The 26884-nt window shown below is 36.5% G+C and overlaps 1 protein-coding gene across 1 annotated transcript in view; it reads left to right on the top strand.

The window, feature by feature from the left end:
• The window catches only part of LOC128659456 (uncharacterized), a 162128-nt gene that overhangs the window by 117194 nt on the left and 18050 nt on the right, over window positions 1-26884 (top strand). Inside the window, exons 6-11 of the mRNA XM_053713080.1 lie at window positions 5955-6091; window positions 12664-12798; window positions 13511-13668; window positions 14209-14335; window positions 17822-18007; window positions 20428-20571. Coding sequence (XP_053569055.1) covers window positions 5955-6091; window positions 12664-12798; window positions 13511-13668; window positions 14209-14335; window positions 17822-18007; window positions 20428-20571 — 887 coding nt within the window. The remainder of the gene's footprint in view (window positions 1-5954; window positions 6092-12663; window positions 12799-13510; window positions 13669-14208; window positions 14336-17821; window positions 18008-20427; window positions 20572-26884) is intronic.

Here is a 26884-nt window from a genome sequence, read left to right as displayed (position 1 = left end):
TCGCCCTCCTAATCGACACTATTTGAAGCTCTCATGAAGTTATCAAAAATTCTACAGTTACGCTTGCGTCTTTTCCGACTCAGTGTACCTAGTTTTCAATCCGCCACCCTTGAGGTCGCAGATGCCATAGAACTCAATGGGAGTCGGAAAACACAGAAAGCTTATGTTCGATGCTGCAAGAGAATGAAGTATATTACATAATAAAAGTAAATAAGATTAATAATTAAAATTGTATACCCTTTCTAAATCAAACAATATTATTGCTCCACATTTGGTGCACTAGTAGATATAGGGATACAAATGAAAAATACATTACTACTTATGGATTATGCTACAACTTTGTCTCTCATTACAAAGCAAGGGGACAATATTATTTCTACATATTTGGTGCAAAGTTTTGCCCCAAATTTGTTGCACTAATAGATATAAAAATGAAATAAATACACAACATAATATAGCTAACTTCCTTTTTATTTGTTGGAAAAATCTATGTGCACCATGTTTAAGCCATGTAATACAGGTCCCACTCTCCACTTCGCACCACATTTGACTCAACACTTTTCGCACCAATTATGACGCAACCTCCTAAATAACCCACACACTAGTTATTTTTTCCACCACTTTTGATTGGCATATGCATAATCACATGATTTATGACAACAGCCAATATGATTCAAATACACATGATAAACTATCACTAACGAATTAAATTGCTCGATACTTGTGTCATTGATCACTCATCAGAACTTGTAAGTCATCAGAACTTGTAAGTGCCATTTGTTACATTGTGTATTATACTTTGAGAAGTATGTATATGTGAAATTAGTATTAAAGATAAACATTGATGCTGACATTAGGACACACAGTGTAATATTTTAGACAAGGATTTTAAAATTCGAATTGATGTTTGATTCATATATCAAATATATCAAATTTGAGCTAATAGCTCAAAGGGATAGCCCACCTAACATTAAACTGTCATGATTCAGATACAGCAGAAATTAAAATCACCTCTTTACTGTCATGCTATTTTCAGTGTATTTCTTCCTTCTCTTGAATTTCTTTTTCTGTAAGAAATGTCATCTTATATGCCAGCCCATTTCATAACACTTGTGAAGTGGTGGTTTTTAAAAATAGATTGCAATCAGGAGGGGTTACACAGGTGCAGAGAGAAACCTGGCCCAGCTCTTAAAGGGACAGGAAACCCCAAATATTATTTCATGATTTGGATAGAGCATACAATTTTAAATAACTTTCCAATTTACTTCTATTATCAAATTTGCTTTATTCTCTTGTTATCCTTTGCTGAATGAACATCATTGCACTACTGGCAGCTAGCTGAACACATCTATTTAGCCAATCACAAGAGACAAATGTGTGCAGGCACCAATTAGCAGCTAGCTCCCACTAGTGTAGGATATGTGCGTATTCTTTTCCAACAAGGGATACCAAGAGAACAAAGCACATTTGAAAATAGAAGTGAATTTTAGAGTGTTTTAAAATTACATGCTCTATCTGAATCTTGCAACTAAAATGTTTCCTTTCCTATCCCTTTAAAATATCCATTGATTGCAAATAAATACATATGATGCTCTGATTACATGTTATATTCACAATTATTCCTGTTCAGAATAATAATACATTTACAATATATACATATAGTGGTATAAATAAACACAGAGATATGAAAGAAAACATTGTTTAGAACAAAAAAAGGAACTTAGGGACATGTAAATATGTTTGCAAAAGATTTCTGACATAACACACACACACACACAAATATATATATATATATATATATATATATATATATATATATACACATATATATATATATATATATATATATATATATACAAGTAAGTGCAAGGATATATGTACAAATTCTAGTTTAATAATAATTTAAAAAATAAATAAAAATTATGACTCATAGAAATACAAATACACATTAATTTCTGTGAAAGTATCATATAACAAATCAATATAAAAATAACTTTGTATGAGATATTGTTTGTTATTGTATAAATCAATCTATTTGTTGGACAAGAACAGATGAAAAATAAAATATTAGCTTTAGAGAAATGTGGTTGTTCATGGACAGTAAGGAAATGGTATAAATAAAGTTGGGAAAAACCCGAATAACCGCAACATTGATGACTGTTAGTTAACACCAGTCCGATGCTCTTTGCACCGTACTTGACGGCTATGTTTTTGACGGCTTTTTTGATAAATAAGGAGATTGTATTCAGGTCCGCTGCAGCGATGTCTGGCAAGCGTAGTGACGCTTTGATAAATAGGCCCCTTAGTGTCTATAAAACAATGGGAGCTGCCATTTTGTAACTTAGGTTACCTTGTCTGCTGTGGTCAATTGGAGACAGTTATAAATAGGTCACTAGAGTGTGCAGCCAAAAGCTATGTGGAATATAACAGTGTTCTGCACTTCCATTTCTAAAAGGAACTGAAAAGCTCACAATTTCAGAATGGAATTACAGGAAAAGAAGACAAAATATCTAATGAAAGTATATTGCAGACTTTCTTTTTTATATATATATATATATATATATATATATATATATATATATATATAAAATTTATAATTTTATATTACCATCTCAAAGTGTTTAATGTCCCTTTAAGAACACTGCTACTTAAGCCCTCCACTACCTAAGAGGTGGTAGACTTAAATCATCCTGAACTGTGTAATTTAGTGTGGTTGACAATCTGTTGCACAATTGGCTGCATGAGAGTATAAAGATGGTGATGCAAAATAAATACTTGTGCACTGATAAATGCAAAGTGGAAGATGCTGCCTTGCTAGTGTCAAATGCAGGGGGGCAAGTTCCCTGGTCAGGAACCTTGTCTTCACACCCTTTAATAAAGGGGGGGGGGTGTAAATTGTACTGTGCTTGTCCTTGCTTCAAATACAGAAATTTAGAGAAAGCCTTTTAGTAAAATATAGTGAAACTAGACTTAAAGCCTGTGTACATGGGACAAAATCACTTCCCAAACAAAAGCCTGTGTACATGGGACAAAAGTTTTCCCTTCCCAAACAAAAGTCAAAAATTTCCTGTGAAGTTGAGCTACAGGAACGGTCAAATAAGCATCTGTCAAGTCTAGTCTGATAAGAAAATCGTTGTCTAAAAGGCAATCTCTTAACAGATGAATACCTTCCATCTTGAAATGTTGATAAACAACGAAAGAATATAAAGTTCTTAGATTTATTACTGGGCGAAATTGGCCGTTTTTCTTTTTTACTAGAAAGAGATTGCTTAGAAAACAATTTTGAGGATTTGAAACCAGTTCTATAGCTTGTTTTGATAAAAGGTTTGAAACTTTGTTTTGAACCAAAATTTTGTCTGAATTTGAAAACTTTATTGGGATAGGAAGAGAATTTTGGACAGGGGGAGAAATAAAATCTATAAAAAGACCTGAAACGGTGTGAAGAACCCATTGATCTGTAGTAATCAGATTCCAATTGTGTGCAAAGAGGGATAATCTGCCTCCTATTATGTTTTGGAAAGAAACCTGAGGAGAGAAAAAAGAAAGATTTACTTTGTGAAGCACGGGATCTTTGCCTTGAACGTTGGATCCTAGGATTCCAGAATCTTCCTCTTGATGGGAAAAAACCTGTGGAAACTGGATTTTGATATTGTCTGTGTTGCTGAAATTGTTGGTTTGTAAAGTGAGACCTATTTGGGTATGCTGCCCGGCCGGGAAAGCGGCCTCTACCTTTCCCAGCCTGTTCGGAGAAACGATCTTGATGGAATATCTTTTTCATGGACGTTCTCACTTTATTTAAATTAGAAAAAGTGTTCACATAACTGTTTAATTCTTTGATAAATGTATCACCAAATAACAAACCATTAGTGTCTGGGTGAATTTCATTAACAGCGAAATCGCATACTCTTGGGTCAATTCTTCTCAATAAATTTTGTCTACGTTCAGTATACATTGCAGAGTTAGCATTACCTAAAAAGGAAAGCATTCTCTGCAACCATTCCCTTACAACAACAGGATCTAAAAGGGAATTATCATAAACTGCCTGTTCAGAAAGGTCAAATAATTTTGATAAGGGGCCAATCGTGTCAAGCATTTTATCCTGACATATCTTCCAAGCCCTATCCATACCTTTTTTAAGCTTAAACCCAGGTGAACCTATGAATTTCAAAATTTTTGGGTCCACTTCTGGAGTGCAACTAGCATTATTTGGCAAGATGGGTCTAGGACACTCAGCCCTCATTTTATTACGAGAATCCCTTTTAAGGGGTTGACGGAGCTGAAAGTCAATAAAATCGGCAATGTCAGAAAAAGGGCACCATTCCGCAGATCTCGGATGGTGCAAATCATCTGCATTGAATCTAGGATTACCAAGGCAATCATAAAATTTAATTTTATTAGATTCAAGATGTTTTGACTTTTTAAGGCATTTTTTAAATTTTTTGGTTTTCGGAGAAGCCGAAGAATCTTCTGAGGAAGAGTGAGAAACATAATCCTCAGATATGACTGATTCCAATGAAGAATCAGAATTAACTTCTGTTTCAGAAACAATATCAGAATTATTTTTATTGGCCAGAGCCTCTCCCATCAGTAACCTCTTGGGAGTAGAGGAAAAAGCAGGTGTTTTTCTTCCTTTCCTGCAAGGAACAAAAACATTTGAAGCCAGTTGGCGAGATTTTTTAACTAGCTTCTTGCTAGTTTTAACTGCACTAGAGACAGTTCTTTTTCTTTTTATTGCTTTTTGAGAATTTGATTTATGAATCATTAAAGAAATTTTTTCCAGCATGGAATTCATAGAAACGTCTATCATCTTTTGAACACCTTCAGGATTAAGAGAAGGATTCAGTTCTGAAGCTTGAGACATTTTAATGAAATTTGAAAAAAAAGAAATATTAATAAAATTATTAATAAAAAACTATAAATCTATCTGAAATGTGTAAACAAATAGTCACACTTATAATTATATATAACTAATACAAGAATTGCCCCAAAGAATGTGCAAAATAACAATATTAAAATATTAACAATAAAAACTTTTTTAAAAACAGTTATGTGAACAGTTATAAAAAATTGAAACAGTAGATGGCGATAGAACAATGTCAAAGATAAAATTTTATGCTTAAATGAAAACTTTCCTCAGGATCGCAACAAAGTTGCGACTATACCCGGCAAATAAAACAGCTGAGGTGAGAAAAACCAAAGGCGGTAACGAACGTAAGTGCGTAGCAAGTAAGATGACGCACCGCGCATGCGCAGCTAAACAAGGAAGCAAAATGGAGGACAGGAGAAGCGTAGTTAGAAGAAAACGAACGCGGTAAAAACAAAAGTAGCCGACAAGGCTAAAAAGGGGAAAATAATTAACGAGGGAATGCAATATCAAAATATATTTGAATAAGGTAATAACCAACGAAAAATGTTTTTTAAAATAAGAGAACAAACGGAAACTTAATATGAATAATAAATAATGACAAATAAATAATGACAAATAAATAAGCAATTTATTGAAACAAAATAATAAGCTGAAATCTGAATAAAGAACAAATTTCTAGCCCATTATAATTAATAATGAATACAATACTTATCTTGTTCAGAAGCAGTAAAAGAAAGAGGATGGGTTACTATATGTGGGTCAGTTTATAGGTGATATTTTGAATCTGATTGGTTACTTTGTCTTAGTTTAATCAGTTTCCCTTTTCTATTGGTCACTGATTCTGTACTCTGTTTTAACTGTCCTTTTTCAAATATGACAGTTTCTTGTATTTATTATGTTTACTTTTAATGACTGCATTTAAGTAGTAAAGGAAAGATAAGCAAAATATGAGTCTCTGGTCTTGTAATAAAATCACTTGTCTCTCCAAAAACCTTTACCTACCCTCTGATCTCCTCTCCCTAATCCCCCCTCCCTCCTTCCCCCTCCCAGTTGCTCTCAACTAATTTCCTGTCTTGTGCGTCATTAGAATCTTGGGAAAGAACAATACGTCAGTAGCTATTTCTTTTGTAAGTTGTGATGGAAATGAGGCAGCCTTGGAAAACTGCAATATGAAGAATTCAGGATCATGTGGAACCCAAGAACGAGCAGGTGTCATATGCCAAGGTAGTTATTTTATGTTAGTAACAAATTCCTTTTGAACTTATATCCCTTTTACACACCCACTACTAGGTAAAGGTATTTTTTTTAAAACAATTACGTCTTATAGGGTTTGTTTGTTAATTCTGTCTTCTTGGATATTCATTGAAGTGAGATTCTAAAGCAAACATTGCACACCTTAATTTGTTAGGGCATGTTATGTTTGCAATACTGACCTTAGATAACAAAGGTGTTAAACACACCAATGAAGTCCTGTTCAGGAGCCATATGTATTACAGCTATAGAGCAGAACACAATCCATTATATATGGGTCATGCAACTGCCTTTCTGATTGGCTCACAGGAATTTCCAGCTTGAGATCTGCAATGCTTGTGGTTTCTAAATAGGACTTTATCTGTGTGTATAACACATTTGCAATGGTTAAACATCTAGGGGTATATTTATTATAGTGCGGATGGACATGATATGATGCAGCGTACCATGTCTGCCGCACATCGGTAAATGCAGACACCATATACGCTATCAGCATTTATCATTGCACCAGCAGTTCTTGTAAACTGCTGGTGCAATGCCGCCCCCTGCAGATTTTCAGCCAATCGGCCGCTAGCAGGGGGTGTGAATCAACCCGATCGTATTCAATCAGGTTGATTTCTGTCCGCTGCCTCAGAGCAGGCGGACAAGTTACGGAGCTGCGGTCTTTAGACCGCTGCTTTATAACCTTTGTTTCTGGCAAGCCTGAAGGCTCACCGGAAACAAGAGGCATCAAGCTCCATATGAAGCTTGATAAATTGACCCCCATATAGGTCTCAACACCAATATTTCCAAAATTCTTGTTCAATGTCATAAAAGAGGACCTGCTGGCTGCTGATATTTTTTTCCCCATCAAATCAATCAAACACAGCTGAGCTCAATAACACCATCAATATTCAATTTCCTTTTCTTCACAAATGTTCAATTACCAACCGATAAGTGCTGTAAGTCAAGAAAACCAAATAGATACATGAAAGGTTACAGGTGCTCTACAGACTGCCCATCCTCTCTTACCAAATAACCAGACTCATTCTGCTGATCCAGCCTTCAATCCTTTTCTCTTGTCGATCCTTGTTAGAGGAGCAGGCTAGGGCCTCGTCCCATGACCTCAGCATATAACAGCACCTGGCATAGCTGAAGAATCCTACTCAGGTCTCTACCTGAGTGACAAGAGGCAGACATAAGGCTCGTTCTTGGCCTGCAGCCATTGCCACAGAAATGAACTTGCAAGCTAAATCTCTCAATTTCAACAAACAAATAAGGTGCACAGGCAGCCGGTGGTGAATTCAAATTCTTTTTCTTTTATTGCAATTAAAAAATCTTTGTCCCAACAGGGGTATAGGATTCTCAAGCTGTGCAGTAGTTGGAGATAGCTTCACTTCAGTGACTGTCTGCTGACATGTTTCGGCAATTAAGCCGTAATCGTAGCTGCAGTCTCAGGTGAGCACCAGTCCTATATACTGGTTCCTGTTACCTGATTGGTTAAAAAATAATTAAAACCATACCTGGAGTGAAGCCAAATCCAGCCCTTCTCACATTAGATATAACAGGATAACATTTGTCCCATATCAAAAAATCTGTGATAGATACAATCATATGTGAATTCTAAACTATAACAATCAACTATACATAAATGTGAATGAAAAAAGTTTTACACTTGTTAGAAGGTGAATCCTAATATTGATAATATAATCTAATCAAAGAGTCACATTAATACTTGTTCGTGCATTAGTTAACTGGAAGGAGATAGTTAATTTTCAAATACCTCCTTCTAATTAATTCAATGAATACGTATAGATACTTTATTAACTAATGCGAATGAACCAACAAAAGTGAAAAATTTGACTCCATGCTAAGGAGCATACAGCTTACAAACATACCCATATATATCTTTGTTGTATATATATATACCAATGATGTTTTTAATGTATAGATATTTCTCTTTCTCTAATCCATACTGAACGGGTATGTGAGGAAACAGTGTTGTAATTGTATATTTCAGAGCTAGAATAAGGAAACACAGACCCAGGACCAGAATTCTTATTCCCAGAAATTTATTAGGTCAAACTCTGAATTTAACCCTTCTGGGACTCTGGTCCTGAGTCTGCGTATCCAAAATACCTCCCTTTTTTCAAGCAATCTCTCTCTATCACCTCCTCTTTTATTCGTTTTGACCTGTTCTATAATAGACCATCTAAATGACTTGATGCTTGTTTGATGACAGGTTTTAAAATGCTGAACCAGAGGTGTGGTAAGTTTACCATTTTTAATGTTTGAGATGTGTTCCCTAATCCTTTCTCTAGTCTCTCTAGTTGTAAGTCCTGTATACTGTACATTGCATTCGATGCAGGTAAGTAAATAAATTGCGAACCTCGTTCTGCAATTCAGACAAGAGAAATGTCAAAAATTTTCTCCAGCTACACAGCTTCTGAAGCCTTCTCCCTGTTGTAAAAATTCACAGGCTGTACACTGAGTGTAATTGCATTTAAAGGTGCCTTTAAATGTCATCCAGGATGAGCCTACTTCATCCCTAGCTCTGAGCTGTGTAGGAGCAAGTATATTGCTAAGGCTTACACCACGTCTGAAGGCATATCTACACCCTTTTGAAACTGTATCTACCAAGCCATCATCCGCTTTAAGAATATTAAAATGTTTTCTAACAATATTGCAGATCTGATGGAATTGGTTACTATATTGGGTGATAAAAGATACCCCCTCGAATTCCTTTGTTCTATTTTTGGTTTTATCTTCAAGATAAATATTTCTTGGATTTGCCCCAATATTCAGTCTATGGTGACTGACATAGTCTCTTTTATAGCCTCTTTCACAGAACCTCTCCTCCAGCTCTAAGGATTGTATTTCATACTCCTTATCCGTTGTGCAATTCCTCCGGAGTCTAATGAATTGTCTAAATCTCTCCTCACGCCAGCAGCACAGTCAAACGAATCCTGGGTAAGCGATACTCCATATAACACTGTTGCACAATTAACATCAGCCCATAGCAGACTTGGCTTGACTGGTCTCTAACAGGGACATTATTACTGGGGCACCGAGTTTAAGTATACTGATGACATTAAAGTGCCTTAGATATTCTCTGACAGCCTCTGAACAACTAAAAGGGTACATAGAGTACCAACTCTGGGACTTTATAACCCCATTCTGAATTTTATATGATAGTGGTCTTCCCTAGATCCCTCTGCAAAACCCAAAACATTACTTGCTGAGTCTATAATTACATGGTATAACCCTGAGGATGTTATAACACCATTTTGGAGCTTACATTACTGCAGATATATCCGGATTTTTCGGAAACTCTTAGAACACCACATACTGGGTTTATAACCACCTTATTTGGCATAACCTACTTCCTCTCTCACCATCAAAGAAACAAGGTACCCAGTCTCTCTCCTCCCTTTCCCGTTGGCCCACTTTGCCTGCAGGTCATACCCCATTCCCCTTTTCCTTGCATAGCTGAGAAGGAGCACCTCCCCAGGTGAGAGACAGTTGCTACCACTCCTTGTTGGACCTTCAATTAAGTAATTGCTACTAAAAGCCTTGCACCCTACCTATTATGCTTGGTAACATAGAAGTGAACTGATAGGCTATTTCTACTGTTAAGAGGGAGCCGGTTTCTTTATGATAACAAGGAGACTTAAAGTGTTGAATTCCTGTAAAATAACTGTCTCTAAGGCGCACATGTTTGCTTCCATTATGGCTCATTCTCAGAAGAAAAAACAAAAGAGATCTGATGTACCCAAGAGGACCGTGGCAGACCATTTTAACAGCAGAATCCACTATGATCAGGATGTTTCAGATGAAGAGTCCAGGGAATCAACCTTATCATCTAGGGATGCTCACGGATCTGATATCCAACATACTGATAGATCTACTCCAGGATATGCATCTATTTTGGAGTCTCTCAAGGTACTCTCTGATAAGATGGACTCCCACTACTCCTCTCTTAAACAAGATCTTAAGACTTCAGTTGCAGAACTTAAGAGAGATATTTCTTCCCTGGGAGACCACACTGAAACATTGGAGAAAAAACATGAAGACCTTCATGTGGATCATAAAAATCTTCTTTCCTATACTCAATTCTTAGATTACTAATCTGGAATCCAAAATGACGGACCTAGAGGACAGGTTTTGTAAGAATAATATTCGCATCAGAGGCATCCCTGAGGAAGTAGGATCTAAAGATCTACCTGGTTTTCTAATGCAGTGATTTGCAACCTTTTTTTGCCGTGGCACACTTTTTTACATTAAAAAATCCTGTGGCACACCACCATCCCAAAATTTTACAAAATCACACATTGTAGCCTAATACAGGATATATATATACAGTATATATATATATATATATATATATATATATATATATATACACACACACACACTGTACTGTGCTGTCATGCCATGCCTCCTACAAACTATACATGACATATTTACATTCATTCACAAACAATCATAATGATTGCCTGTGAATGAATGTCAATTTCATGGTTGTAAATGATGCCTGATGAGCCTGTCACATACCTCCCAATATTTAAAAATTTGAAAAAGGGACTGTTGTCAGTCTGCCGCGGCAGACCTGAGGATCTCTCACGGCACACTAGTCTGCTACGGCACACTGGTTGAAAAACACTGTTCTAATGGGTCTATTTAAAGAGCTCCTTGGAACATTGCAAGATCAGGAATCTCTTATAGACAGAGCTCACCGAGCTGAAAGGTTGCTTAGAGCTTCATTTCTCAACAAAACTCTGAAAGACCCTTATCAGACTGTACTTATCTTTCCAGATCTCTCCCCCTACACGCTGGCGAAAAGGCGCACATTTCAACAAACCACACAATGTCTCTGAAAACACAATATAGAATATAAATGGGGTTTCCCAGTTCGATTAATTTTCCAATTTGAAGAGCACTCATATATCATCTCTGACCCAGAACAAGGTTTAAAACTCCTGCTCTCATTAGGTCTACATTCAGCACCTCGACAACATAACAACCGATTGGATAACACAGACACCTTGAACGCCACTGCACCAGAATGGCAACCACTGTCGAGACGTCTGAATCAACAATCCAAACGGACAGAATTCCTAGACCATCTTGATAATACTTAATCTAAACTCTAGATCTGAAACTGTCTGGTCACTTAAATAGCAATGCCCTAGCTGACTATGGCATTCTATTGGGACTCTAGACTCTATGTGTCTTTACTTGAATTTATTATCTCACCAGTTACTGTTCAGGCCTTAACTGTCTGTTTTCTTAATGAATAAGATGTAGCAATGTTGTATATTTTTACAGGTGTACTAACTTTGCAGAGATTTTTTTGAGACCCACTTTTACAAGGGGCCTCATGCTTCATGCGGAGCTTGATACATTTTCCCCAATAGCGTGCAATTTTAAACAACATTCCAATTTACTTCTATTTTTGCACTTACTTTGCTCTCTTGGTATGCTTTATTGAAGAGTAAATCTAGATAGACTAATAAAAGCATAGAAGCGTGCACATGTCTTTAGCAATCTATGGCAGCAGTGTCTGCAACTATGTATAACATTACTATAAACATTGCTGCAAACACTGCAAACTAAAGTTGTTTAAAATATCATGCTCTATTCAATCTTTTTAAGTTGATTTTGACTTTACTGTTCCTTTAAGCATAAAACATTAAGATCTCTGGAGATGGACTTGTAACCTTGAGATTGTCCATGCTTTTCCACAATTTTTGTTCTCAAATCCTCAGACAATTCTTTGCTGCTCTTTCTCTTCTCCATGCTCAGTGTAGCACACAGAGACACACAAGAGGAAGGTTGAGTACATTTTTCACCATTTTAACTGGATGCAGGTGTGATTTCTATATTGTCAGCACCTGTTAATTGATACAGGTGAGTTTATTTACAAATTACAGGAGCATCACAAACTTGGAATGCAATTATTTTTTTACAAATTTGAGAAGGTGCCAATAATTTTATCAAGTCCATTTTTGGAGTCTTGCATGGAATGTCTCCACTTTTTTGTGTCATGCAGGGGTGCTAATATATAGAATGCCCTTATTTAAAAAGCAAAAGAAGAAAAGAAGGAAAGAAATGGCTTGGAATGGAAGAGACAATAAAACTCCTAACGAGTTTAGAGTAGCTTGTTATCTATCTTCTCTGTGTCTTTTAAAAGGAACACCTCATGATTTTGTGTAAAACTGTCCTACGCTCCCTAGAGAGGCCAAAGTGCAAAATCAGTAACCACCAAATGCTTCAAATCAAATAGCTGATTTACGCATTTTGCAGCAGGTTACATATGTTTATTTTTGCCTCTCTAGGTAGCATAGGACAAAGCACAGTTTTTACACAAAAGCAAAAGATTTTTAATGTTCCTTTAAAATTGGCTCCATTTATTCATTGTAAAATTTGATACACAATAAATGTGTTTTGATAAGCATGTTGTTATCAAATGATAACTATTACACATCAATATACAGCATGAATATCAATGCCTGGTATATAGTATAGCCACAGTCTCCATCACTAAATGTGTCCTTGTTTGACAGTGCTAGAGTCTTGTGCAGCTCTAAAGGACGCTGGCGTACAGGAGTCTGGAATCTATGCAATAGACCCTGATGGTGTGGGAGAAGGCGACAATCACTTTACAGTAGACTGTGACATGAATTCTGACTCCACAACAGGTATAAAATATGTTATTAATAAAATAATATACGGTGTTGACGTGTTTCACAAAATTCATATTGAGAAACATGAAATTTAATTCCTCATAAAAAAACTTAAAGGGACATAAACCCCAATTATTTTTTTCATGACTCTGCTAGAGCAATTTTAAAGAAAAAAAAAGTTTCCAATTTACGTCTTTGTTTTCATGGTATTCTTTGTTGAAAAGATAGTAGGTAAGTAAATTAGAAGCTTTTTTTTTTAATGTACTCGTTCTATGAATCATTAAAGAAGAATGTTGGGTTTTAATTCCCTATAGCAGAAAAAATGTATTTAATATACGTTCATTATTTTTCCACTCAGCATGGCTAAACATGGTAACAATATATATTTTAAATAATATATTACAAACATACATAAAAAACATGCACTGAAATACTTATAACAATATAACATTATAGTGCCAGTAAGTTACAAATATGAAAAAAAAGCAGCCATGTAAACTCACATGGTCCTATTGAAAAAAAAAAAGTTAAAAAACACCCCTAGCAGATCGGCTAATAGAAAGCAAAATGATCTAACTAGTGATTGTCATTGTGCTAGTAAACCTGTGAAAAAAGTCTTCTTGTTAGATAAAATATTGGGGTTAAATAAAATTAAACTGAATGGTTTGTATATACTATTAATACAATGTACTGACTACTGCCATTCAAGCCATGGTCTTGTTTATAGGTATAACTATCATTGGTCATGACTCAGAAGGTAGAGAGCGAGTTTCTTCATGTGAAGACCCTGGATGTTACTCCCGGATTATCAAGTACAATGGGGCGTCTATGAATCAGCTTAGATTGCTGACATCCATATCCGAATCCTGTGAGCAGTTTGTCAGAGTAAGTCTGACCATTGATTTGCTGATAATTTTCACAACTAATTACAATAAAACAACCACAGTCATTCAGCATATACTCACAAAAAAAGTATATTCTTCCCTGTCAATGCTAATTAAGATTAAGGGGCCGATTTATTATACTGCAAATGCAGCAGTTTCCCGCTGGAAACATAAATGAAGAAGCAGCGGTGATAAGACCGCTGCTCCTTAACTCAACCGCAACCTCTGAGGTTGCAGACAGCAATCATCCTGATTGGAAACAATTAGGTTGATTGACACCCCCTGCTAGTGGTTGATTGGCCGCGAATGTGCAGGGGCGGCATTGCACAAGCATTTCACTAAATGCCAGCAGAGTATGCTGTCGGTATTTATCAATGTTTGGCGAACATGATCCCCTATATATATCATGTCGACCCGTACAATATTAAATCGTCCCCTAAAAGTCTAGTTTCATTAAGCTTTACAATAATTATGTATAAAAAGGGCATGTTACAGTTTCATTGTAGAAAGCTCATTTACTTCTTGAATCTTGCCTATTCAGCTTGAATGCCGGCATATCCGTTTTTTGAATGGTCCATGGGGATGGTGGATTTCAAGAGATGGACATCAAATAAACTCTTGGGGTGGAGCCGATACCAACAGTGGAAGATGTGCTTGTGGAGAAAGTGGTAATAAATTATTTCTATCATCTTTATACAGCTTAAGGTCATTCTCATAAACTACATTCACTTTTAGAATATGATATTAATTTCATACAAAAACATTGTCAACATTTGTTGTGCTTTTTTATTCAAAATTCCATAATGTTTAATGGTCCAGATAGGGCTATAAGAATGAATTCATGCTTCTCACCTGTTCTCTTATATAGGAATCCTATATAAGTTAGTGGTGTGTTACATTCCATTGTATCACATTTATTGTAAAATTATAGGGAAACAAAGTTGCACTTTTGTGTTAGAGCATATTTATAATGCCCAATGTCTTGCCTATATGCATGCGTTTAAACCACACAAAGGGATTAAACTAGGTCCTGCTCTATAATTGCGCAACAAAAGTGGTTGCACTCCAAAGAAGTGGGAAAAAATAGCTTATATTCATTTTTCATAGTAAGAATAAAAGTACATTTTTCCACACCATTAAAGTGCATATGCAAATACACACAAACATATATATATATATATATATATATATATATATATATATATATATATATATATATATATATATATATATATATACAGGGAGTGCAGAATTATTAGGCAAATGAGTATTTTGACCACATCATCCTCTTTATGCATGTTGTCTTACTCCAAGCTGTATAGGCTCGAAAGCCTACTACCAATTAAGCATATTAGGTGATGTGCATCTCTGTAATGAGAAGGGGTGTGGTCTAATGACATCAACACCCTATATCAGGTGTGCATAATTATTAGGCAACTTCCTTTCCTTTGGCAAAATGGGTCAAAAGAAGGACTTGACAGGCTCAGAAAAGTCAAAAATAGTGAGATATCTTGCAGAGGGATGCAGCACTCTTAAAATTGCAAAGCTTCTGAAGGGTGATCATCGAACAATCAAGCGTTTCATTCAAAATAGTCAACAGGGTCGCAAGAAGCGTGTGGAAAAACCAAGGCGCAAAATAACTGCCCATGAACTGAGAAAAGTCAAGCGTGCAGCTGCCAAGATGCCACTTGCCACCAGTTTGGCCATATTTCAGAGCTGCAACATCACTGGAGTGCCCAAAAGCACAAGGTGTGCAATACTCAGAGACATGGCCAAGGTAAGAAAGGCTGAAAGACGACCACCACTGAACAAGACACACAAGCTGAAACGTTAAGTCTGGGCCAAGAAATATCTCAAGACTGATTTTTCTAAGGTTTTATGGACTGATAAAATGAGAGTTAGTCTTGATGGGCCAGATGGATGGGCCCGTGGCTGGATTGGTAAAGGGCAGAGAGCTCCAGTCCGACTCAGACGCCAGCAAGGTGGAGGTGGAGTACTGGTTTGGGCTGGTATCATCAAAGATGAGCTTGTGGGGCCTTTTCGGGTTGAGGATGGAGTCAAGCTCAACTCCCAGTCCTACTGCCAGTTTCTGGAAGACACCTTCTTCAAGCAGTGGTACAGGAAGAAGTCTGCATCCTTCAAGAAAAACATGATTTTCATGCAGGACAATGCTCCATCACACGCATCCAAGTACTCCACAGCGTGGCTGGCAAGAAAGGGTATAAAAGAAGAAAATCTAATGACATGGCCTCCTTGTTCACCTGATCTGAACCCCATTGAGAACCTGTGGTCCATCATCAAATGTGAGATTTACAAGGAGGGAAAACAGTACACCTCTCTGAACAGTGTCTGGGAGGCTGTGGTTGCTGCTGCACGCAATGTTGATGGTGAACAGATCAAAACACTGACAGAATCCATGGATGGCAGGCTTTTGAGTGTCCTTGCAAAGAAAGGTGGCTATATTTGTCACTGATTTGTTTTTGTTTTGTTTTTGAATGTCAGAAATGTATATTTGTGAATGTTGAGATGTTATATTGGTTTCACTGGTAAAAATAAATAATTGAAATGGGTATATATTTGTTTTTTGTTAAGTTGCCTAATAATTATGCACAGTAATAGTCACCTGCACACACAGATATCCCCCTAAAATAGCTATAACTAAAAACAAACTAAAAACTACTTCCAAAACTATTCAGCTTTGATATTAATGAGTTTTTTGGGTTCATTGAGAACATGGTTGTTGTTCAATAATAAAATTAATCCTCAAAAATACAACTTGCCTAATAATTCTGCACTCCCTGTATATATATATATATATACACACAGACACACCTTTGAGCCCTTTTTAGTCCAACACTTTGTCATATACCATATTCCTTTAAAATGCTTTTTCAACATTTATTTTAATGTCATATATGTGTGTGTGTGTTTGTGAGATACTTTAATATGTTTTAAATGTGTTTTGTTATACTTTTACTTCAGGTCTCTAGTCGCACTTTTTTAGTGCTGTAACAATCTGTGGTACTGTCGGTCCTAAACTGAATTCAGACCTTGATTGGTGACTTCACAAATATTCTGCCAGATTGGCTTAACTGCCATGTTCAGCTCAAAACTATTAGTACATTTTAGGTCCAGAGTTTATTTTAACTATGTGTTTAACACAACTATATGCAAGCTGTAATACAATAAGAAGAAAGTACTCTAATGCATCAGATCACTTTCTTATTACAGCTTTATGTCCCTTAAAACTTTATATAGTTGAGTCTATAGGTTCTCCAAGTTAACTTAGAAATAGAACTACTGACTGGCTGTGTTACGCGTTTCATGATAAAGGCACAACTTCAAGCCAAATCTTTGTTATAGGTTTAGACTTGATTATCAAATTTAATATTTGTTTAGTTTAATAAAAAACTGCTGCCATAAAGTGCTCCAGAAATGGGTCCTAAGCATTCTGTATGTCCCTGCTTTGCAACAAAAGATACAAAGAGCACAAAGAAAAATTGATAATAAAAGTAAATTAGAAAGTTGCTAAAATTACATGCTCTAAATCTTGAAAGAAAACAAAATTGGGTTTCATGTCCCTTTAAAATTAGGTCTTTAAAGGTATTAGAACTAATAATAAATATTGCTAACTTGATGTCCCATTTTCTGATTTCCTGTAACATCTAAAATGTAACGTTTCATAAAATCAGGAAAGCAAAACAATAAAAGAAGAAATTGTAAATTCTTTATTAAAAATATCTATATTTACCATCTCAGAAAATAATATACAGTACACATTAACTTGCACACAAACATGTATAAGTAATGTCATACTGAAAATCATAAGCTATTATGTATTTAACTCCTGTTGTGCTTTTGTATTAAAGGGCTGTTATAGTAAAAAAAATTACATGCAGGGTTGTACAACTAACGCTGCTGATTGGGTCAATGGCAGTTTATTTTTGGAATCCCTTTGCGGATGTAAAACACATAGGGGTGCAGGGTCGCTAGTCTTAAAATCGCATGCTGTAACCAATTAGATCATGTAAAAATGTTTTACTATAATGGCATTTTAATCGTTTATCTTTCTTGCTATTATAATATGTTAAGAATAAATAAATGTTGATTAATAAAAGAAAGGACATTTTTATTTTATTTTTTGCATGAACTAGGTGAATGCGCTTTGGAGGGCACATCATGCAACTGTGACGCAAATGATGATGTTTGGAGAACGGATGAAGGCGTCTTAACAGATAAGGCCACTTTACCTGTCCAAGAAGTTAGGTTTGGGGATACAAGAGATGCCCCCATGGAAATGGCTTTCCACAGCATAGGCAAGCTACGTTGTTGGGGAACAAGTAAGCTCAATTTATAGTACTTACTACTGTGTATTTGAATAATAGAGATTCAATTTGGATTAATCATAATAAAAATGATCTAGTGATACACAAGTTAATGAATAATGTTTTTTTAATAGGATCATAAGCTTAAAGGGACATTAAACTAGTTTTTTTTAGCATTCAGATAGAACAGGGCTCACCCATTTCACTCTTTACTAGCCATTGGCGAGTGGAAATTTAATGGTGGTGAGTTAAAGTTAGTGAGTAAATGTTGAGACATAGGGCTCCATGTACGAAGCAGCGAAAGCTGCTCCGGAGCCTTTGCGGGGCAGGTTCGCATATGCGAGCCGGCTTCCCGCTATGTAAGAAGCAGCGGTCATTAGACCGCTGCTTCCTACACCCTACACCACCTCTTAGGTGGCAAAGCAAAATCACAGAGAGCACGCTCGCTCTCAGTGATTGACAGCCCCTTCAGTCGCGTGATTGGTCGCGCGATTGAAGGGGCGGGCATTACACACTTCGATGAGTGTGTAATGATACATACGGGCAAGCGGATCAACAGATCCGCTGCCCGTGTGTAGCGGAGGCGGGCGGACAGCTTCGCGAGTTAAGAAGCTGTCCGCCCGCCGTTTAGTACATGGCGCCCATAAGGGAGAGGGTAAAAAGAGAGATTGAAGAGAGGAGGGGAGAAAATAATTTAATTATTACAAGAAAATCTCCAGGTCTGCTATGACCTTCCATAAATGTCAGCACTCTCTTTCTCCACTCTCTCACTTCAGCAACTTCCTATTTCTATTGAGCTGCCCTGAGATAGAACATACAATTTTAAACAACTTTCCAATTTACTTCTATTATCAATCATTCCCTTGATATCCTTTGCTGAAGGAGCAGCAAGGCACTACTGAGAGCTAGCTTAACAAATCTATTCAACCAATCACGAGACAAATGTGTGCAGGAACCAATCACCAGCTAGCTCCCCCTAGTGCAGGATATGTAATACTCTTTTTTTAACAAAGGATACCAAGAGAAGAAAGTGAATTTAAAAGTGTCTCAAAATGACATGGTCTATCTGATTCATGCAAGTTTAATTTTGACTTTTCTATCCCTGGGAATTGGACAATCACATCAGGCCATGTTACTATCTGTAGTAACTATCCAGACTCAGTTTTACAGTGCTTGTAACATTGTACCAGTTTACTTGTGGAATGTGCTGCCCATGGACTACAGGGGCACTGCACATACCCATAGCCTTATGAAACAAGTATTGTGGCATTTTCTTCATCACTATAACATATAATGTATGAGAAAGCTGATCACCCAATAATTAGGATAGCATGAATGGCACCTTTTATCAACCTTTCTATTTTTTACTACTTATAAAGAAATCATAGGAAGAAAATCCTTTAAACTTAAAGTTTCCAATTTACTTCTGTTATCAAATTTGATTCTTTACCATAGTATTCTATTTTAAACAGATACCTACTGTAGGTAGGTGTGTCGGGAGCACTAAATGGCAGGAAATAGTGCTGTCATCTAGTGCTCTTGCAAATATAGATAACATTCTTGCAAAACTGCTGCCATTGAGTATTCCAGATGTTAAATCTCCTGAAGTTTTTTTCAACAAAAGATACTAAGAGAAGAAAGAAACTTTGATAATAAAAGTAAATTAAAAAGCCTTTGAAAATGACATGTTCTATCTGAATCATGAGAGAAAAATGTTGGTTTCATGTCCCTTTTACAAATGAAACTGAAGAAGTTAGGTGCTTCTTACTATATTGGAGTTAAAAACAATATTCTGAATACAAGATACAAGATTGTTTATATCAAGACCCAAAGTGCTTCAACAAAGCCAACAAGGAGCACGGCTTTTTAAGAGGCCTACTGTATCTCTGAACTGACCTTCATTTGCAAAATCAAGCTAACAAAGTGACAGTGTTAAAGGGACACTGAACCCAAAATTTTTCTTTTGTGATTCAGATAGAGCATGCCATTTTAAACAACCTTCTAATTTACTCCTATTAGCAATTTCTATTCATTCTCTTGCTATCTTTATTTGAAAAAGAAGGCATCTAAGCTTTTTTTGGGGGGTTCAGAACTCTGGATAGCACTTTTTTATTGGTGGATGAATTTATCCACCAATCAGCAAGGACAACCCAGGTTGCATTCTTGCATTTCAAATAAAGATACCAAGAGAATGAAGAACATTTGCTAATAGGAGTAAACTAGAAAGTTGCTTAAAATTTCATGCTCTATCTGAATCCCGAAAAAAAAAATTGGGTTCAGTGTCCCTTTAATTGATTTTAAACATACTTTGTATACCTATTGTTTTCAGTGCAGTGCTTAATTGCTCATCTATGTTATGTTTATTAAAACATGGACTTTAATGTCAATTTAACAGATGTTCCTCTAAAATTAACACTCAGAGTACTTGTTTGAAGTTTCAGAGCCTCCGATCCTGCAGTCTTGTGCAGCTCTTAAAGAAGCTGGGATTACAGACTCAGGCCGATATATTATCGATCCAGATGGTGTTGGCCAAGGAGTTTCCCAGTTTGAAGTGTTCTGTGACATGTCTTCTGATTCAGGTAATACACTGTGGTATTCTACTGCTATTGCATTATTAACAAAACTAATACAAAATACATTTAAACATCTCAAAACTCATACTCATTTAGATAACATTATTACATTAGTATAAAGCATAACCTTAAAGGGACATGAAACACAAAATGGTTCTTTCAAAATTCACATACAATTTTATACAACTTTTCAATTTACTTCTATTATCAACTTTGCTTCATTATTTTGTTATCCTTTGTTGAAGGGGCAGCAATGCACTACTGGAAGCTAGCGAACACATTGGATGAGCATATATATGCAGCCACCAATTAACAGCTAGCTCCTATTAGTGCATTGCTGCTCCTGAGCATACCTAGACATTATTTTCAACAAAGGATACCAAGGGAACAAATCAAATGAGATAAAATATATGGGAATATTGTTTAACCCTTTGAGTGCTAAGCACTTTCCCACCTGGGTGCTAATATTTTCTAAGTTTTTTTTTTTTAATTTTTTTACTTTATTTTTACAGACCCCTCAAGATTACACTGTTGGACAGGTTAGGCGATTACCTTTCCAACAGTAGGTCTTGGGGGTCTGTATCTGCTTAGATGCCTGAGATACAGGCTTCTAAGCAGCATGCCCCCTCCTCCTATACTTAACATTGTTAAGTATAAATAAAGTTGTGCAGTGACGTCATCACGTCATTGCGCGTGACGTCACTGCACATCACGTGAAGCCCCAGCAATGCCTGTCACTCTACAGGCACGATCACCGGGGTAGGAGTGGTTAGGAGCCCTCAGATCTTCCTCAAGGTGGGAGTGCCCATGACGGCTCAGAGCCGTCATTAGCACTCAAAGGGTTAAAATGATATGCACTATCCAAAGCATGAAAGTTTCATTTTGACTTTACTGTCCCTTTTATTACCTCACTTTACTATGATAAGTCTAATAGGAAATCTTTTCCTTTAATATACTACAAAGTAAACAGTTTTATGTAATGGCATAATCAAGCGTCTAGATACTTAGACACTCATGAGGTTGCAGAGGGCCTCATTGTAAAGGGAAGATCATGCACGGAATTCATTGCATATCGCTTCATTCCAGCCATTAACATCTATAGTTGCGTGAGTGACCAGTACATGATATCTGTCACATCAAACAGGAACTGCTAGCAACGCAGAAAAACAATGATTACAACTACAGCACTTGCAAAACAGTCTCTGTAAAGGTTTGTGCATGTTTGTTTTGTTATGGTGCAGTAGTCTCACTGGATATTATGATCAGTATCTCCAGCGGCTGGCAGTGGGAGTTCTTGGGGTTTCTAGAGACATGGGCGGGATTTTTCACCAAGACTTCTGCCCAGCATGCAGAATTCATAAATGTCATATTGCCCTTGTGAAGTACCCCGTCTAGCGTCCGTGTCTCGATATTTAAAACCTGGCAACATCTTGTTTTTTATTTTTATTTTATTTATCCTTAACTGTTTTTGAGGATGTTTTTTTGATGCTGATATCCTTCACAGTGGATCTTGTTATGATATGGTATGGATGCAACTTTATTCATTATAATCGTGTTTAACTTGCAACTCGTGGTTGTAATGATTAGTGGGTTTAAATCTCTGAATTCTGTATTTATTTATTTTTTGTGTAATAATGTTTTATTGAATTTTTCAGCAAAAGAAAATGAACAGATATGCATAAGTCTAAACACATAATCGTACTGCAATATTATACAGAGACAGTAAAATATTGATTAAATGCAAAACTGGGAACAGAGAAAAAAAAAGTATATATAGTTTCTACAAGAGATACATACAATCCACAGGGCTAATGCTAACAAGCTTAACCATTCTTACAATATATGAATGAATTGAATAAAAAAATCCACTTCAACGTTACATTATTAGCCTGTCTTGTTGTTAATGAACCCATTAGGGAGCAACTAAAATTAAAATATGAGGTCTTTTATACTCAGGAAATATACCAGGCAAGATCATTACCACAGCTGATTATATTACCCCTGGGCTGTTATATCCAATAGAACTCTGTATTTAGGAAGGAATCTAATTTACCCGCTTAGGGCCAGATTACGTGTGGAGCACAAACCTTTGTGAGCAAGCGATATTCATTTTTCACGATCCTTTGTGTGCAGGTTAAATTGCGCAGGTATTAAAATAAGAAAGTAAATGTGAGCGCTTGCACAAAACACAACAATAATACATTACAAAATATAGTTACACTCATACTGACACCATCTAATAAAAAATATTTTTTTTAAAATAATAATTTGCACACAAAAGTTATAATGCAGCCAAAGGGATTTAACATTGAGATACATACATATACATGTGTGTGTGTGTGTATATATATATATATATATATATATATATATATATACAGTATGTGTGTGTGTGTGTCTATATATGTGTACATATTTATTTATAACTGTTGTAACAGGAACACTTTTAACCACACTCTTCTAGGGCACAAATGTAGCACAAGACAGTCCACTATAGTTTAAAAGGCTTTTATTTTTCACAGCAACAACAAACAGGCAGTTCAGTTTCAAAAACAGGGTAATCCTTCCTCTGCAGCAATGTAAAGTACTTTTAGTAAATAGCAGTACTTTCAAACATATCCCAGCACTTCACAGCATTTCACAAGTGCTTTGTAAAAATAATGTCCTTTTACAGTTCATGGAACAGAAGTCTTTTAACACACACACCAGCTCCTCTAGCTGGGTAACTCTCTAATAGGCATCAATCAGGCTCCCATTTAAACTCTTTCAGCTTCTAATTAACCACACCTGTGATTAGCTGCTTAATCAAAATCCTGAACTGGACAGCTTCATAGCTGTCTGGGATGATGGCCCACCCTTCTCCCAATTATCCCAACTCCAGAGACCCAGAACACAGTTTACCAACTGCACAATCAAATACACACACTCTCTCCCTGGGGTTTTTAACTGAAAGGAGAAATACCATGTACAATACTTGGTCTTACATATCTTCCATTTATAACCAGGCTTTGCTTTCTGTCACATATCCTACCCCCTAGATCATACCCAGTGGGTTGAGCGACCATGGACATAAACGAATATACCCGAGACAAACCATCAGCATTCCCTGCAAAAGATCAGCTCTGTGCTCGGCAGAAAAATTGAAGGGTTTCAAGCTAAGAAACCACATAGTAACCCTTTTATTTGTTTCCTTATTCTGGCTTATCCATGTGAGAAGAGCATGATCTGTTATTAATTTAAATTTTCTTCCCAACAGATAGTACCTAAGGGTCTCTAAAGCCCACCTAATGGCAAGGCATTCTTTCTCCACTAAAGAATAGGTATTTTCCTGTGGGATAAGTTTTCTGCTTAGGAAAAGGACAGGATGCTCTTCTCCCTGACACTCCTGAAAGATAACTGCTCCTAAACCAACATCAGAGGCATCTGTCTGTACAATAAAATCTTTAGAGAAATTGGGGGTTACCAAAACTGGATGGACATAAAGGGCATCTTTCAAATGCTTAAAAGCTTGTTCTGCTTCTGGGGACCATTTTATCATAATTGGGGCCCTTTCTTTTGTGAGATCTGTCAAGGGTTCCGCAATTGTAACGAAATTCAGGATGAACCTTCTATAATAACTAGTTATCCCAATAAAAGCTCTCACTTGTTTTTAAGTTAGAGGCTGAGGCCAGTTTTGTATGGCCACTACTTTTGTTGTCTGAGGTTTAACTAATCCTCTACCAATAGTATAACCCAAGTACTAAGCTTCCTGTAAACCAACAGTACATTTTGCAGAATTGGCAGTTAACCCAGCGGACCGTATTGCATCAAGTACTGCTTGAACTTTTGGAAGATGGGATTCCCAATCTGCACTATAAATTATAACATCATCCAAATATGCTGTTGCATAACGAACATGGGGTTTAAAAATTCTATCCATCATTCTCTGGAATGTTGACGGGGCCCCATGTAAACCAAATGGCAATATTGTATACTGGAATAAGCCATATGGGGTTAAAAAATCTGTCTTTTCCTTTGCTTGATTGGTGAGAGGCACCTGCCAATACCCTTTTGTTAAATCAATTGTAGTGAGATAACGTGCTTTTCCTAGACTTTCTATCAACTTTCCTATCAACTCTCCTACTCTAGGCATTGGATAGATGTCAAATTTGGAAACACAATTAAGCTTACGATAGTCATTACAGAATCTTAATGAACCATCCGGCTTTGGAGCAAGCACGATTGGACTGTTACACTCACTTTGTGATTCCTCAATTACCCCAAGCGTTTAAAAAAGTATACCTCCAGTTTAATGGCCTTTCTACAAGCCTCAGGGACCCTATAGGGCTTAAGGCAGACTTTCTTCCCTGGTTCTGTTATTATGTCATGCTTAATAACATTAGTTTTTCCCAGTACCACAGAAAATACCTCTTTGTTTCTCCTAATAAAATCCTTGACCTTTTGCTTCTGATGTACAGATAGGGTTTAAGATATATTTACCTCTGGTTCAGTGACAGGGAGTTCTGTAGGTTTTAAGGCAACTAAAACTTCCATATCTTTCTAAGGTTTTAACAGATTTATATGATTATATTTGCTCAGGTTTCCTTCTACATGGCTGACTTACTTTGTAATTGACATCACCCACTTTCTCAATGATCTCATATACACTCTGGCACTAGCATTATGGTTATAGCTGTACGTTTGTGCTTCCTGTGCTTTCCCCATACGTTCCCTTACAATGGGCATGACAGCTTCCATACGGTCCTGCATTTGGGATATATGTTCAATAACACTTCAATAAGGTGTTGTCTCTTGCTCCCATGTCTCTTTAACTATATCTAGTAGTCCTTTGGGATGCCGCCCATAAAACAGTTCAAATGGGGAAAAACCTGTAGAAGCCTGGGGAACCTCCCTGATAGAGAACATTAAATAGGGTAACAAAAAGGTCCCAATTTTTTCCCATCTGTGTCAATTACCTTTCTTAGAATACTTTTGAGAGTTTTGTTAAACCTTTCCATTAACCCACCAGTCTGAGGGTGATATACTGAGGTCCTTAGTTGTTTTATGCCAAACAACTAACATAATTCTTTTGTAACCCTGGACATAAATGGAGTTCCTTGGTCTGTCAAAATTTCCTTAGGTATCCCAACCCTGCTAAACATTAGCATGAGTTCTTTTGCTATGGACTTTGCTAAGGGTTGTGAAACAAGAACTGTAAGTGGACACTTAGGGCATGAAGCACAATAACCCTTGATGGCTACAAATATCCCTGGCCAATAAAACCTTCTAAGAACTCTCTCTTTGGTTTTCAACTCTCAAATGTCCCCCTAGGATGTGGTTATGTGCACGATTTAACACAGTATTTCTAAAAGTCTGGGGCACCAAAAGTTGTTTAACAATATCTGTTCATTTCTTTTCTAAACTTTATACCAAATCATTAACTGCTTCGAAATAAGGATAGGGTAATACATTGTCTGGCTGTGTCACAACACCATGTATAACCCTGATATTATTTCTAGCCTCTACCAATGTTGGATCCTCTCATTGGGCTTTTTTTAAAATTACCAGGGCCACCAACCAGATCTATCAAATCATCAGTATTTTCTGAGTTAGTACTCCATTACTCTGAGAAGGTTGGTCACCTACTAATACAGGTATAGGGCAATAAATCTTATTTTTCTTCTTTTCAATGGAATCCCCTTTCAAATCAGTTTCAGAGAAAGGAAATACATAAATATCGGTAGTTTGACATATTTCTGGAGATTCCCATAACTCCAGAAATTTTAGAAAATCTATCCCTATCACCACCTCATGGGCTAAATTTGGTACTACACCCACACAACATTTTAATTTACCACACTAGGTCTCACTCTCCACTTCAGCTGTATGATATTCACGTTTATCTCCATAAACACAGATAATTCCCATTTTTTCCACATAATCTAATACATCATCAGGTATTATAGATTTAACCACTAGTGTGACCATACTTCCTGAATCAAGCAAAGACCTAGACACTTTACCATTAACCTTCACAGTACACCAATGGGAATCATTATTAACAGAGCTGTTAACAGAGTCTCTGGCAATATGACCAACCTCATTACATTTAAAACATCTTACAGGTTAGTTATATTTAAATGTTCCCTTAATTCCTGGGAAAATGTATCCGGTGTTTTGCATATACACCTGCTGCTCTCCTATCTCCTTTATCCCCTGAACAGTCTTGCCAGTTCTTGTAGAGTTCTGGGACTTGGGATTGCACAACTAAAATGCTGAAGAATGTTGCAAAGCTTCTGCTGAAGTTATAAATCTTTCGACCAACACAATCAACTGGTCC

Source organism: Bombina bombina, chromosome 5 (assembly GCF_027579735.1).
Source record: "Bombina bombina isolate aBomBom1 chromosome 5, aBomBom1.pri, whole genome shotgun sequence".
Lineage (NCBI taxonomy): Eukaryota > Metazoa > Chordata > Amphibia > Anura > Bombinatoridae > Bombina > Bombina bombina.
Note: the sequence above shows the minus strand (reverse complement) of the source record. Positions and strands in the feature narration are given on the sequence as shown.